The following is a 15,848-nucleotide window of genomic DNA, read 5'->3' as shown; positions in this document are numbered from 1 at the left end:
GTGTTGATTTGACTTTTTAAAACAAAATAAGGTATTTCTTGGCCAGGAAGGGAGATAAATCCTATGGAGCAAGGGTGTTACACTTTCCCTGGCCATGACCAGACCATACAGCTCTTTGCAGGCTGGATCCATGGGGCCAGTGGCTACAGCAGGACCAGCAGAAGCTGAGGTGGCAACAGCAGTGGTGGCAGCAGAGATGGTGGAGCAAGCAACTATGGGCCAAGCAGAACCATGCTGCAGTGGAGGCAGCATAAGCAAGCCCAGGTCACTTGCCCTCCTCTGCCCCCCTGTCTATGCTGTTGTCCAACAGGACTCCTGAATTCCATGGTAGCCCCCTCCCCGCGCTGTGCTTCCAAATTCATTGGCCCAAATTCACTGGTGGACTGAATGGAACAGCTGCATGGGCCAGATCCATCCTGTGGGCCATATCTTTGCTGCCCTTACTGTATGGTAACTAGCTGATTTGTCTGATCAGCTTTTTCTTGCTTTTATTTGGTCTAATCCTTTGTGGCCCAAGGATGAAGCCAGAGTCCATTTCTTTAATGTGAGCACTGTTAGCGTCCATGATTGTTAGGGATGGAGGCAACATTAGACTCTGCAGGTTAGAAAAGTAGGTGAGCCAGAACTGGAGATTCCTGATGGGAAGAATCTTTTCTGCTAATTTCTTGTCTATCTTTCAATCACCTGTTATAAAATGAGTCTTCTTTACTGGAGCTATTTCAGAAGTTTGGCCTCAGTGGGAATGAAAAGTTCTCTCTTGATTTAACAATTTAGTTATACGAAACCAGTGAGTGCAGTAGGATGGGGTCTCTACTGTACCCAAGTCACCTAACCCCAGCGGGGTAGGTATGTTTGTATCCTGTGGGATTTGTTCCTGATAGCAGGGTAGTTCAGGACTTTTAATTATGAACTTGAGAAATAGTGCATCTGTTGACTGCTGCAGAACCAACAGGGTGATCACAAAACATAAGCCTCTGTGTTGGTCCTATGAAAACAATATGAAGTTTTAATCTACTTTATAAATATGTTGCTGGTCAATTGATAAATATTAATTTTAAAATATCAGACACTTTCTGCTGGATTATAACTAGTCTGTGAAAAGACATTTTTTTGTACCTGAATTGATTTTCTGCCTCAACCCTAAGATCTTTAGATCAAATGAGTTTTTTATTCACTGCAGACATTAAAACATTGCTCATTTCTTATTACTTCTAGATCAGGAAATCTTGCGTAAGTTAGAAAAGGAAAAAATCTTGGTGTTCACACCGTCCCGTCGTGTGCAGGGGAGAAGGGTGGTATGCTATGACGACCGGTTCATAGTGAAGCTGGCTTTTGAGTCAGATGGTATCATTGTTTCTAATGATAACTACAGGGACCTAGCTAATGAAAAACCAGAATGGAAGAAGTTCATAGATGAACGTTTGCTGATGTATTCATTTGTCAATGACAAGTAAGTAATCCTGACTTTGTACCACTTAAAAAATGTGTAGAAAAAAGGCTCCTGCAAAGGTTTATGTTCAAGTTAGCTTCCATTAACATTATTAGTTACCCATGAAGAAAATCAAAGGCTTTGGGTCTGATCTTAATCATCAAAGCCTTGAAAATTGCTCTTTGCCAGAGTATTAGTCCCTAACCTTTTGAATTCCTTAACTTTTCTACCTGTCCTGGAAGAACCCAAAGACTGAAAAAATGATTGAATTATCTAATGGGCTTATATAATTCCCCTAAAGTGCTGAGTTATTGTGTACATTGCATGTGTGCCATGTCATAAAACACCCAGGCAGTTCTGTGAGGAACAAAGATTCTTAAGGCACTTTAAGCCACAGTTTCAAATGTAATCATGTAAAAGTAAGCTCCTTAATTTATATTTTGGCATCTACATAGACAGGGACTAAACTGCAAACAGGCTGAGCACCTGCTGCTCATGTGAACTCCCCTGGCTGCAGGAATTGCTCAGCATCACTGACAGTTGAGTCACATCAGTTTAACTGTTAAAAATTGGGTGAAGTGCCTTATTTTTAAGCACCCAGGCTTAAAATTGTGGCTACAGTTATGGCTGCAGGATTGTGCTGGGAAATGTTCTGCAGGCCTGCAAACTGTAAAACAGCTTGCAAGATGGCTCTGGAGGATATCCTGGGAATCATCATTGTTAGAGATATGGTGTAGTGTGGAAGATACTTTCCAGTATGTTTGGAACTTGCTGATTTGTTGGCTGATTCTGATTTGACAAATTCTTAGTTGCAGCATACACAGACTTTCTTTGCTGTATTGTTTTCTGGACAGTGTTTACCGCTATAGAATACATGAAACAGGTTATTGTAATGGGCAGTCTTCTCCTTCAGGTAGTTGCAACAAGAACACAAAGGGCATCTATACACATGCTCTGGGCTGGGAGGGGAGGCAGGGGGCCTTAATTAAAGCTGCTCTGAGAGCTGCTTTAATTAAAGTGCCTGCAGCATCATATGTATTCAGTATCGCATGCTTCAAAATGGCTCTGGGGTTGCTTCAACGAAAGCTCGTTCGATGATGCTGACATTTGAAACTGACTTAAAGTTCAGTGAGCTTTAGTTCAAGCACCCCACCACTGTTTTGAAGCTGCCAGAGAGATGAGGAAGGGCTCTTCCATGTTATGTCTCAGTTGCCTAATGTAGTGGTTCTCAACATTTTTAAGTTCAAGGCACCTCCCATTGACCAAAGACTCCCCTCAAAAAATTCCAGCTCTTAGCTTTCACTTGTTTTTTTTACTACAGAAAAATAATAGAACAATTCTTCTGTTGCTGAGAACTCAGATCAGAATGTTTTTAATGCTGTGGATTCCTATTTGAAATCTCTGGGTTTATCTTTTAAATCATATTGTATACTTAACAGTGCTAACTTGTGCAGCAATCCATGGCACCCTTAAAAGGATCTCAAGGCACCCCAGGGTGCCATGGTACCACATTTGAGAATCACTGGTCTAGTGGTTGGGACACTTGCCCAGAAAGTGAAGACCCAGGTTCTAGGCCCCCTTTATCTGGAGAGGGTTGAAACCTGCATCTCCTGCTACCCACTATAGCACAGGTTAGGCATTGCGCAATCCCCTCTCTAGTCCTCCACTTGAAGCTGAGCCACTGCACGATGCATCTAGTATTTACTGGATAAAATGGGTGGACACACTTTTGCCCCATTAGAAGCAAGGGTCCAGATCCCTAAATCCAAAGAACCATCCATCTCATGGAACCACACACCCTCTGGCTCACGCTGTTTCCCCTGTTCCCACATATCTCACTCTTTTGGATGTCCAGCTTCAAGGGGTGGGCTGGAAAGGGGTCTGAATAATGACTAATATGACCAGGTGGTTAGAATACTGTACTGGGGAGCAGATGTGAGAACCTTAGATCTTCCTTGGTAAGTGTCCTAACTGCTAGACTATTGAATTAAAAGATGGAAGGTCCTCCTCCTACCCCCACTCCATCGTGTCATGGATTTTTATGCAGCTATAATTTCAGGTCTTCACCTGGCCTTAGAAGGATATAGTGCCATCTACTAGCCTAGCTAGAGTACAATCCTACTGAGCATACTCAGTAGCCGTATGGCTACTTGCACACCCAGAGTGCATTAAGAGCTTAATCACAAACTCCAAAATGCAAGTTCCAAAATGGCATGTGTGCAGCTGGGTAATCGCCATCTAGGTGTATCCAGTGGAATTCTGCCCAAAGTCTTTATATGCTAAGGACATGAAACATTTGTTAACTATACTCTGGTAGTAATATTGTAGCTGAAGATAATACTATGAAATTCTGTAAGCTGCTTGATAAAGTTAACTTAATTTTTATTTTATTTTAATTTGGTATGTGTTATAGATTCATGCCTCCTGATGATCCTCTTGGCCGTCATGGCCCAAGTTTGGACAATTTTCTTAGGAAGAAACCAATTGTTCCAGAACACAAGAAGCAACCATGTCCATATGGTAATTTGATTTACATATTCTGCTATTGGAAGATATGAAGTGAACTCCTTCTTTTCTTTATCCCTGTGACAAGAATAGTGAGATGTTTACATAGGGTTGGGGGGGTTTTTTACCATGACTCATGCAAACCTGACTAGATCAATGAGAACTGACATGTTTAATTCATTTGTTATTTAAAGAATTTGTCTGTATCTACTCTGAAGAAGTAACTTTATTAGTCATCAGTAAGTAAAAGGCTGTTGGCTACTGGGAGCACCAGCCAATACAGAGAGATGTGATCACACTCAGTATAATTCCATATTCCTCCTGTAAGGCAAGATACTTCTAAGTATCTGAGGTCCAGAAGGGTTTTTAGTGTGATTTGGAGTCCTGTGGTATCTAATCTGTTTGACCAGGCTTCATTATAAAAAGGTAGAGCATGTCTTTGGGCATCTGGGCATGCCAGATTACTATGGAAGAAAGTAGTCATTAATTACTTCTTGACTGATCATGTCCCCTTCAAGTGACCTCAGTAACTAGGAGAGCCTCCTGCTTGATAATGTAATGACTCTTCCTGTTCAGGTGTTCAGTGGCTTATGCCTCCCCTTCTAGTTCAATCACCTCTAACAGTGAGGCGGTCTGTCTGTATGCAGCCACAGTTTTGCTTCATATGTAAGAGATTTCCCTGTATTTACAGTAGAACCAAACCAAACACTTAAAACTGAGGATGTTATTTAAAAGTAGTGAAAATATTACCTTCTGGAAGGCTAGGAAGATAAAAGAACAATACAATGGTTTAGTGCCCTACAGTAAAAAACTGGAAGTCACAAATGAAAACCAGTTTAGTATTGCCACACTCTGTTTAGGAGATGATCAGAAATAAGAGTGGGAGAGTAGTAGCAGCAATTGCCACTACCCTGCTGCCAAGTTTCTGGACCCATAGGTAGCCCCATGGGCTAGACAGCATGTTGCAGAGGTGGCCTGGGGCCCAATCCAGGGACCCAGGATCTGGCTGGAAGTGGTACGGGCCCCAGTCCTGCAGCTCTTCACCTGATCCTTGTTTGTGGGGCCTGATCTAGCCTGTGAACCATCCTCAAGCCACTCTGGCCCATGCAAGCAAAAGGTTGAGCATCACTGTTCTAGAGCACTAAGTGCAACACATGGTAATCCTTTTCTCCACAGCACAGGAAGGCAGGTTTGGAAGCTTTGCCTCAGGAACATGCAGACATGTGCTTTTAAAATCTGTTCTGCTCACCCCAAAATTTTACAGTTTAGAGATCTTCTAGTTTATATTACTGAACGCTTCTTTCTTTTCTTTTTTACTTTGACTTATGTGACTGTTAATAGGAAAGAAATGTACCTATGGGCATAAATGCAAATACTACCATCCAGAAAGAGGAAATCAGCCTCAACGGTCTGTAGCTGATGAACTTCGTGCCATGTGCAGAAGCACAGCTGCTAAAACTGCAAGTGAAGGAGGATTGGTGAAAAGCAACAGTGTTCCATGTAGCACTAAGAATGATGGCACTTCTGATCTCAAACGTACTGCTCCAAAGAGGCAATCGGATCCTAGTATAAGGACTCAAGTCTATCAAGACTTGGAGGAAAAGCTTCCCACCAAAAACAAATTGGAAACCAGGTCTGTACCTTCATTAGTTAGTATACCGAATTCTTCTGCTGCAAAACCCCAAAGTACTGCACCTTTAAGCAATGGCCTTTCATCCGGAGTTCATTTCCCATCTCAGGATCAAAGACCGCAGGGACAGTACGCTCCAATGATGATGGCAACCAAAAATCACGGAACGCCTATGCCTTATGATCAGTATCCAAAATGTGAGTCTCCTGTAGATGTAGGCTATTACTCTATGCTGAATGCATATTCAAATTTAAGCATATCTGGTCCACGAAGTCCTGAAAGGCGTTTTTCCTTAGATACAGATTATAGAATTAGCTCTGTAGCCTCCGACTGTAGCAGTGAAGGTAGTATGAGCTGTGGTAGTAGTGATTCCTACGTGGGTTACAATGATCGATCTTATGTAAGTTCACCTGACCCACAACTGGAAGAAAACTTAAAGTGCCAACATATGCACCCACATGGCCGCCTTAACTCACAGCCCTTTCTACAGAGCTACCACGATCCTTTAACACGAGTGCAGAGTTACAGTCATGAAGAACCAAAGCATCACCAAAAGCCTCCAATTCCATACATGGCTGTACATCTGCAGCACCCTGCAGTGGGTGCTCGTTCTAGTTGTCCTAATGACTATTCTGCTCCTCAGAGTTCACCACATTCAAAGACCATGCATCTGGGGAGAGCCCTTGTGTCCACAAGAATAGAAAGCATCTCGGACTCACGCTTATATGATAACTCTCCACTAAGACACAGGAAACCTTATTCTGGCCAAGATGGGCTTGGAAGTTGGGATAGGCAGAGTTATGGGATTGATGCATATGGCTATCGTCAGACTTACTCCTTGCCTAGTAATCCCACACAGCCATGTTATGAACAGTTTGCCTTCCAAAGCTTACCTGAGCAGCAAGACCAGACTTGGCGCATACCTTACTGTGGAATCCCCCAAGACCCTCCAAGGCATCAAGACACCCGGGAGAAAATTTATATAAACCTCTGCAACATCTTCCCCTCTGATCTTGTGAGAATTGTTATGAAAAGGAACCCTCACATGACAGATGCTCAGCAACTTGCTGCAGCCATTTTAGTGGAAAAATCCCAGCTAGGTTATTGAGAGATGATGCATCTTTGTGGTGTCTGGTAGTTTTCAGTTCAGCTCTAATGCTGAGGGAGGTTTGCTACAATAGCATTTGTGATCTCCTTCTCAGCAAGGAGGTTATATAGTAATCCATTTATGTGAAATACTGTATCATGGAATCTGTATGTATAGCCCCGTGCACTGGAAAAAACAGATTTGTTTTACACTCTAACTTAAAGGTTTTTTAAATGGCTATATATTCATGGCTGAAAATCTTTCCAGCTTAAGTGAATATACATATATTATCTCTGGTCTCTGGTAACAGTCTTTGGTGCATCAGGGGTTTATATGCAGCACTTTCTATTTGTATTACATGTTTGTTTTTGTTTTTGTTTGTTTTAACTTCCTGTATGTTTGTCCTTCAGCTATGAGGCATTAAAGCAAGCTGCAGAAAGTCAAAAGGATTTTAATAGACATGGCAAACAGTTTTCAAAGCCAAGCTTAATTTTGAAGTTTTTATCCCAACTGAGATTGTGGATGGGGTGTTTCCTTATTTTATTTTTTGTTTTTGTGGGCTTCTTTATGCTATAATCACCTATTTATAGAAAACAAAGATTTACTACAGCACTGACTTTATTTTTTAATAACTTAAGTTACCAGTTAATGTTGAAATGGGTAACAATATATTAGTAATTTATAGGATGGCACTTTTTTCATTGCTTTTAAAAAAATAGTTAAATAATTTGTTGATGCAGTTAAGTACGAGCAAATGCAATCAGAGGAAAGCAACTCATGTCCATTGTTTTATGGATAAGGCAAAAGCCTGATGGCCTAGTTGTCAAAGAGGCTGAGCATATGGAACTCCTTTAGACTCCAAAAGAAGCTGCAGATGCTCAGAATGTCCCAAAATAGGCCACTAATGTTTCCGTTCACATGCATTGTGATCCAGGTCTTATGTATTTCTGCTCAGTAGAAATGGAACTGAGACTTCAGGATTCCATTCAGTTGTTTTGTGTCCTTTTTCCCTTTGTACTGGTGCACAAGTATACTGGATAAAACATGTTTTTCATAAAATATTGACCTGTTTTTAAAATGAATCTAATTATTCTCAATGCAAGTTTTGTATTTAAGATACAGTTAGATTTTCTCACTGTTTATCAAGGCTGGCCCGAGAAAGTTTTGTGTGTTGAGGATATGCAACTTTATTAACTGCACTATGGTAATGATATCGTAGCTGAAAATAATAACTTAAAAACTTTTTTGTAAAATACTGTATATGTTCCTGAAATTAGATTTTGGCCTGTTGTATTATGTAGGCCCAGTCTTGCCACAAACAGTGTAGTTTAGAAATGGACAAAATAGTCTGTTCTAGCACTAGTAAGGGATATTTCTGGTTTTAAGTCATGGGTTTTACTAGCATCTCTCATGCTTTTTATATATATAAAAAAGGAGATTTTGCAAATGATGACAGTTCTGTTTACATTCTTGTAGTCAGTTTCCTATCATTTTAGGTTTCCTTCCAGCTTAATGTTGTTCAATGTTAAAATTTTACTAGTTTACAAATCACTGCTAATAATTTTGGTACAATTGCTGCAATTTAAGGTAAGGCCCTGAAGAACCAGAAAGTACCTTTTACTGTTGATACAAATTGTATCTTTTTAAATGAGAACTATTTTGATTTGTAGATCTAATGAAAACACAAATGTGTAACTATGATTAGACTTTTGGGCAACATTTTATCCCTTATTTGACATAATAGATTTCAGCTCTATACTAGGATTAGACAAATAAAAATACAGCTATTTATTTAGGTAAGCGTCTGTCTCAGTTTCATATATTATATTTAAAAAAAACTATTGGCATTTTCTTCCTTCTAAACTAACTGTACCTAGTGTAAACATACTAAAAATAAAGGTAAAATGCTGCCTGAAATGAATGTCCGAGCACCTTTGAATAGGAAAACATTTCACTACTTGTGCAACACTGTGTGTTGTGAGAAGTAGGATTTGGGTACACAGTAAATGCTTCTAAAAAGCATTGTGCTTATAGACATAGCCAATAATCTGAACCGTGTTCAGCAAACTTAATTCAGGAAGTGTTCTTCTACACAGCTTTTACTTTACACAGGCTTGATTTGGGATCTTCATTCATCTGTCCCTTGTATCAGTTACAGGAGGTGTTGTACATAAGCTGTCTTGGGTTGTCTGGTTAGAGAGAGAGAACCTGTGACTACCATTTTCCTTGATTTTGTCAACCATTCTTTCTAGAATGTGTTTTAAAGTACAGGACGATACATTGCTGACACTGAGACTAAAAACAGTAAATGATCTTAGTTGTACTTTTTTAATTGAATTACACTTGCATACTACACCATAGTGTAGGTGCAGCCATTTTAGTACTGCAATGATTATAGTAGGGTTTTGTTTTTAATGAGTTTCTACTTTATTTTTTATGTCAGAATTGACTTCTGCAAAAACTTGAGTACTTTTAAACATGAGCAGATATAGTGTGTGTGCGTACACATATCCTATACACACACACACATATGTGTAACAGACGCATTTCATCTTTTGAGCATCACGTTATGTCCTAATATATACATGTAGCAGTTTGACTTATAGTGCTAAATCATTAGGCTTGACTTCCTGTGAGAGGTACCGCATGGGACTGCATACTGCAGTGCACAGATACGAGCTATCAGCATTGAATGCTTCCTTGTATATTTAATCATTTAGAATAAGTTAATTGCTAGAATTTTAACAGTTTGTCCAACTCTGTGCTTTGTACTGCAGCACTAAAATGCTTTACAAAATGGTAGATGAGAAGTTACTTGGCAAGTATTTTAGTATTGTGCAATGATATTCCAGTTCAATTCAAACTTGGTTATGTTGTATGAAGAAAAGGGTACTGCTGACAAAACATTAGGTCTTTGGTATTTCCTTCTTTGTTGCAAGCAACAGAGAAGGTAAGCAGTACCTTGTAAACTCTTCCAAGGAGAAGAAATCGGGCTAGATATGTAATAGCTAAAAGATGACACCAGTATTAAGCAAGAAATGGTAATACTGGGGACTTGACATTGTTTTATGTAAGATAAATTAATATAACTGCAAAGTAATGTGATTTATATTTTAAAAAGTAAAAAAGCCTGGGCTAAGGATTTTCCCTTTGCTTTAATGAAGTATTATGGATTTCAGTCCTGGATAAAGCAGCTTCAGAAAATGGAGGCTTCCACCATTACTGAAAAGAGGGTAAACATGTCTCCTTGCCTTCAGTATTTGAAATACAACACCCAAAGTGTTATTGGGTATACAAGTAATAGTTTGTAAATATACAGTACTTTTACCTATCTGTATTTTCATAGTATTTCCATCTGTGGCTGTTTTGTATAACTATCTTCACTTTCATATTCAGTTTTTAATTAAGTTTCTCTGGATCAGGGGTAGGCAACCCCCAGCATAGGTGCCAGAGTGTGGCATGCAAAGGCATTTTCCTTGGCATGCGTGCCTCAGGGTGGACAGTGGGAAAGGGGCCGGGACTGCACTGCCACAACAAAGATCAGGTCCCTCAGGGCTCCCCCACCATCCACCCCGGCATGCCAACATCTTACAAGTCGAGGTTGCGGGTGTTTTTGGTATTCTGCCCAAAAGCATTGCTGACCCCTGCTCTAGATACTCTTTTAAATGAGCTTAACATGAAAGGCATTTTTTTCCTGTTACATCACTGATTTGAGTGGAATTACACCAGCACTGAATTTAGCCCATATTTTGTAACAAAGTTGTGATGGTATTAACCACTGCTTTGTCTTTAGAAATTTCTTCCTTTTATCCTTGAATCCAGTTGTCAGCTGCTGCTAATATTATGAGGTAAGATCTTTTCTTTGTCAAGTAACCTTTTTTATTCAGTATGGCTGAATATAACATTCCCCAACTACCTATTGTAATAGCAAAACTATAAACGCAATACTGAAGCATGCAGGAGGTGGTCCAGATCTAGAGATGCCACTGGGTGACACACTTAAAGCTGAAAGCTGAAAGGGTTGGCTGTTTAGGTTGGTGACAGAAGATACAAATGAATTAAACTGAGAGGAGGAGAGGTGAATTTGGCAGTAGAGGCAAAAGGAAAATACCACTGGCAAAAACAAATACCTTGATGAAACCAAAAGCACCTTGTGTTTGTCAAAATGAAAAGCCTGTGGCTTCATATCAGGAAAGTAGATAACTTTGACTAGGAAGGTTAGATATGAAGTTTTTTTTAAAGCCCCCATGGTCACCACAGTAAGACGTTACCAAAACATTCATCCATTAAGCATTTGAACAAGGTATTTTTTGAGTTGTTAGGATTGAAATACTAGACACACTGCTATCATTATATCCCAAATGTTGAGAAAAATACCCAGTTGACTTACCTTACTACTGGATGCTTATAATACTGTGCAATTAAAAATAGTTTTAAATAAAAGTAGGTTAGGAATTATTTATTTTTATTTACAGTTACTAATGTTAATTTATTCCTATAATGTATACCTTTGTATCTAAGTTTTAATTATTATTGAAGAAAAACATCAAAACAAAGCAAATAACTGATTAAAGCTAGAATATTGGCCTTGTTTTGTTGTTTAAGGGCTAGGGTTTCATAACCAAGCCAGATCTCACATTTTTTATTCATTATAAACTTATCAAGAAGTTTGGAAGTCACTGGAGAATTTTATTTGGACTGCATAAAAATCGATATACGTATTGTTTAACTTGAACATGCAGATAGTCCAGATTCATTTTGAATGACCATTCTAACTGACCTAGACAGCAATGGTTATACTCTAGATTTCGTGCCCAGGAATTCAGAGTAAGTTTAATTTTGTAGTTTTCTTAGGACTTCATCAGCAACTGGTGTGTCAGTCGTCTAATCATGCATATCAGGGCTGTCCAACTTCTAAGCCCGTTCCGCACTATACTGGCTGCCTCAGACACACTATGGAAATGATTTCCCCCAGCTGCTGCAGTGTGTCCCCTTTCTCACCCTCAGTCCCAGGCTCACCCTCAGATCCCTGTTCTGTGCAGCAAAGGCAGAGGAAGGAGGTGAGAGCCTGGAGACTTGCAGTCAGAGTGATGATGAAAGCAGCAGCTCAGTAAGAGCACAGGGCTGTGCATTAACTCCTCACGGGCCACATGCAATCTGCAGACTGCCAGTAGGACAGCCCGGATGTATATCTCGACCTGGAATGCTGATTGATGTATATCTCTGCACTCTGTGCACATGTGAATCATACTACTATATGTATATTTTTGCAGTGCATTAAAATTATTACATTTTGTTCTGTATAAAAATGGTATAGTTGTATATAAAGGCTGCTATCAAATTAGAGTTAATTCAATCAGTAGCTAACTCTGCTGTATAACTAGTCGGGCTGGCTGCAAATTTAAGTTCTTAAAAAGTGGTCAACATTTTTATAATTGTATGCTACTGTGTCTAACTGATAGCACTGAAAGTTAAAGTGATTGTAATGACCTCTTTAGAGTGTGAAAAGGTTGGACTTTCTTCTCAAGAGATTTTTTATTTCTCGTTCAGAAGGTGGTGGCATCACGTGAAGTGCCAATCCTAGAAATACTTGCACACACTTCTAACTTGAAGCCCAGGAATAATCCCAAAGGCTTGACTTCAGTGGAATTACACAGAGGTACAAAATTAGCCACATGCATACTTTTTTATAGAATCAGGGCTCAAGTTTGTTTCTGTTTTGAAATGGAGATGGGTGAAGTTAGCAGTATGTAGGTTCAAATCCTCTGCTTCAGCAAATAGGTAAAACTGCATTAACATTAACTGCAGCAGTGAATTTTACCACCACTCTGTTCCTGATCATTTGAACATAACACAAATATTTATATTGAGCAACTTGCCCAAATTCTTATTCACACCTTTCAAATAGATAGTGATCTTGGTTTCATTTTGCAAAGCAAAACTTGTCCATCTTTTGTAAAGCAATTTTTTTTTGTCTCAGCTGATGAAGTTAACATGGCATAGGGTTGGGTTTTTTTTAATTTTCTGGGCAGGATCACATTTTTTAAACACATTTGACCAACAAAAAATATATATACTTCACACAAAAATGCAGGCAACTTAGCAGCATGAATCATATTTTGTGTTTCATTCCCTCCCCGTATATTCTCTCTGGAACTTGTATCAATTAGTTGGGATTTTAGTGTATGTCCTGAAGAAAAAGATAGGGTCAGTGAACTTTGGGACAACTTAATGAAATAATTGTTAAACTTCCTCTCAATTCCGTCACTGGCTGTTCTGTACTACTGTGATGTGACTGTTCACATCTGTTAACAATATTTTAGACTTCATGAAAACCATTGCAAAACATGTACATGAATTCTGCTTTTAGAGAAAAATAAAAAGATACATTTTTTAATGGTTGGGTTGTTTTTTGTTTTATATAAAAAAAAAAACTTGTTAAATTGACACAAAAATTAGCACTGAAATTCTAAAAAGCATCACTCAGAATTGCAAAAGACAACAGCTTGCTTCCTTTAACTTTATTTGACTTTATTAGCAGTGCCAAGATCAAGTATGTTAAATACATAAGGGGTTCAGGAACTGTCAGCACATTGTTACTGGGGTAATTTGTGTTTAACTGATTTAGCTTTTGAGCCCTGGCCTTTCTTCTTTTCATGCTCTGTCCCCAGCTTTCCTTTGCAAAGAAAACAAAAAGCCAAGGAATTAAAGAGGATTGTCAGTAACTTAGTGGCAGAATTTGTTTGAGAGTCTCTGTGTATCAACAGAACTTGACTCCTTTTCAGATGCTGTCACAAGTCTATTTTTCATTAATTGCATAATCTTTACCCAAGGATTGGGTGACAAGTCACTTGATAAATTCACAGCCCCTGCTCTGTGCCTGAGGAAAGAGTGCTCTATAACATGTGACATTATGGAGCTGGCTATGTGCTAAATTGTATTTATTTGCGAAGAGAATCTGCTGAAGATGGGATATGCTTCCTCTTCTCCAGCTGAAAGAGCAGGCTGGCACCTGCTAAATATTGTAATGAGTAGGGCAGGGTGGTAAGAGTAACAGTGGAAATAAATATCAACTTGGAAATGATTACTAGGGATAAATTCTGGCCACTGATAATTTGCACACACAGTAGCAATGTGTTTTTTGCATGGCTGAGTTTCTGTGGTGCTATTTGCATACATCATTGACTTTGCTTCATTTACAGGGCTTCTGCAAGGACTGCGCTAGCATAAAACACAGAGGTTTACTACTCACAAGGAGGTGTAAGAATAAATGTAGCAATGCAGCTCCTTGGATGCTGATCCCAAAGCTCTTGTTTGTCCTGTATATGCAGCAGGGGTAGAGAAATGCATATGAAGCCTGCTTGCATAACATTCTTGTGATTCTTTGGCAGAAAAACAAAACAGAATAATGTTTCAATAGGGTTTCTTTGGCACAATACCATACGGTATGCCTGCTTTCTTCTGACAAGCTGTTCAACTGGCTTTTTTGGACCAACGAGCACTGCCAACCCACAGACTTTTTACAGACCAATTATGCACCCTTAATGGAAAGGGGCACCAGCTGCAGATCACTTCCTGTGCCCTTGTGGACTACAACTTTGGAACCAGTGCTCCACAATCCTTTTTCATCAAATCTGAGCTTTTCATTAATTCACCCTCTTGCTGTTTTACTTGCCTTCTTCTGGTATCAAATTATTCCCTTATGTTTATTTTATAACATTACCAAGACTCTCCAGCACTTTTTGTAGACTGTTTTCAGTCACCAAAATGTGCAAGCTCCACTCCCAGGGCTTTGGTTATAACTATTTATAACTATTTGTATGTTGCTAAATAGAAAGAGAATCAGGTCCATTTGTTCCAGGCCCATTCTGTAGAGCAGATCTATTAAGTGGCATCATCAAAGTTGGCCTAAAAGGAAATTAAAGTGGGTTATTTAAAGAAGTGCCAAAAGTTAATTTCTCTATTGTCCACCTGAACAGTGATACCCTTACATGATCATCTGAAAAAATATTTTTCTGTTACTATAGATATGGGTGTGCAGCACTGAATGCTAAGCATCATAAGTAACAGCTGTATATGGTCAGGTAATGAAAAAAGTCTCAAAAGATTTTAAAAAGTGTCTTTTATATAAAATGTGATATACTACATGTAATCGTGCAGTTAAATAACACAGGCACAAAGAGCAGAGCTGAAGGTCTATGCAACAGCATGAAAACTGACACTTTCTGCCATTGGATTGCTTACCAATACAGTCTTGTGTTACAGTGTTCATCAAATGTACAACCTCATTCACATTACAAGGATTGTGGGGAGGGCTTCTCTCTGCTTCACCTTCTTACCTTGACAGCATCTGTACACAGAATGAAGGAAAGGCTCCATAGACCAGGGCAGTGAATGAGGAAAGGGTCCTTGCTGCTCCCTTGTTCATTGCACTGAGCACCCATATGAACTGCACTCTTGAAACAGGGCTCCATGGAACCATGACACACTGAGTGACCTGATTCATCCTTACTTTGCAGAAACAGCAGGATTTATGCATGGCTTTGCCTCATTTGCTGAAAACCTGCAGGGTATCTTCTTGCCTGTCTTGGGAAATGCCTGCCAGCTTCAACAAGGAACAGGAATAGGGCCATACTTGAGATACAAAATGTTTAAAAACATCTTCATAAGTTAGGCACACGAGACCCTGCTGTCTGATTCGGACTTCAACCTGGGGCTCCCACATCCCAGAGGAGCATCCTGACCACTTGGCTATAGCCAGGCTCTGTTTCTCTCAGTCATAGCTGACCTATTGTACTTCGTATAGTTTCTTATTTACTGAGACAGACTAACATTATAGGTCAGTGGCTTGGGCTCTCATCTGAACATGGGTCCCTACCTCACAAATCCCTGCTCCAAAGTCAGTCAGTCAGCCCCCAGCCTGTACCAGTGCATGGAATTGTCCTGTCCTAAGTCCGGGACTTTCCACTTCTCCTTATTGAACCTTATGGGCGCATCCAGACGAGTGCACGTGTGCCTTTTGCCCTGCCTCAAACCCCTTTGAGGCGGGGCAAGAGGTACATGTGGGAACAAAAAAATGTTCCCCATGCTGCAAGTTTGCATCACAGGGAGAAAATTAGATCCCTGGATATCCAGAGGTCTAAAAAAACTGAAGTTTAAAAAAGCGGGGCAGGGCAACCGGAGGCTGGGTCCTCCAT

The 15,848-nt window shown here is 39.7% G+C and overlaps 1 protein-coding gene across 4 annotated transcripts in view; it reads left to right on the top strand.

Moving 5' to 3' along the window:
* ZC3H12C (zinc finger CCCH-type containing 12C) overlaps positions 1-8,572 on the top strand; it is a 34,254-nt gene extending 25,682 nt beyond the window's left edge. For all 4 annotated transcript variants that reach the window (XM_019530221.1, XM_019530224.1, XM_019530222.1 and 1 more), the window contains 3 exons: positions 1,216-1,450; positions 3,843-3,949; positions 5,276-8,572. In XM_019530221.1, coding sequence (XP_019385766.1) covers positions 1,216-1,450; positions 3,843-3,949; positions 5,276-6,672 — 1,739 coding nt within the window. In that variant the 3' untranslated portion in view covers positions 6,673-8,572. The remainder of the gene's footprint in view (positions 1-1,215; positions 1,451-3,842; positions 3,950-5,275) is intronic.
* Positions 8,573-15,848: the final 7,276 nt, after the last annotated feature.

Source organism: Crocodylus porosus, unplaced genomic scaffold, assembly GCF_001723895.1.
Source record: "Crocodylus porosus isolate Cpor-Errol unplaced genomic scaffold, CroPor_comp1, whole genome shotgun sequence".
NCBI classification, from domain to species: domain Eukaryota; kingdom Metazoa; phylum Chordata; order Crocodylia; family Crocodylidae; genus Crocodylus; species Crocodylus porosus.
This window is presented reverse-complemented; position numbering and strand designations above follow the sequence as displayed.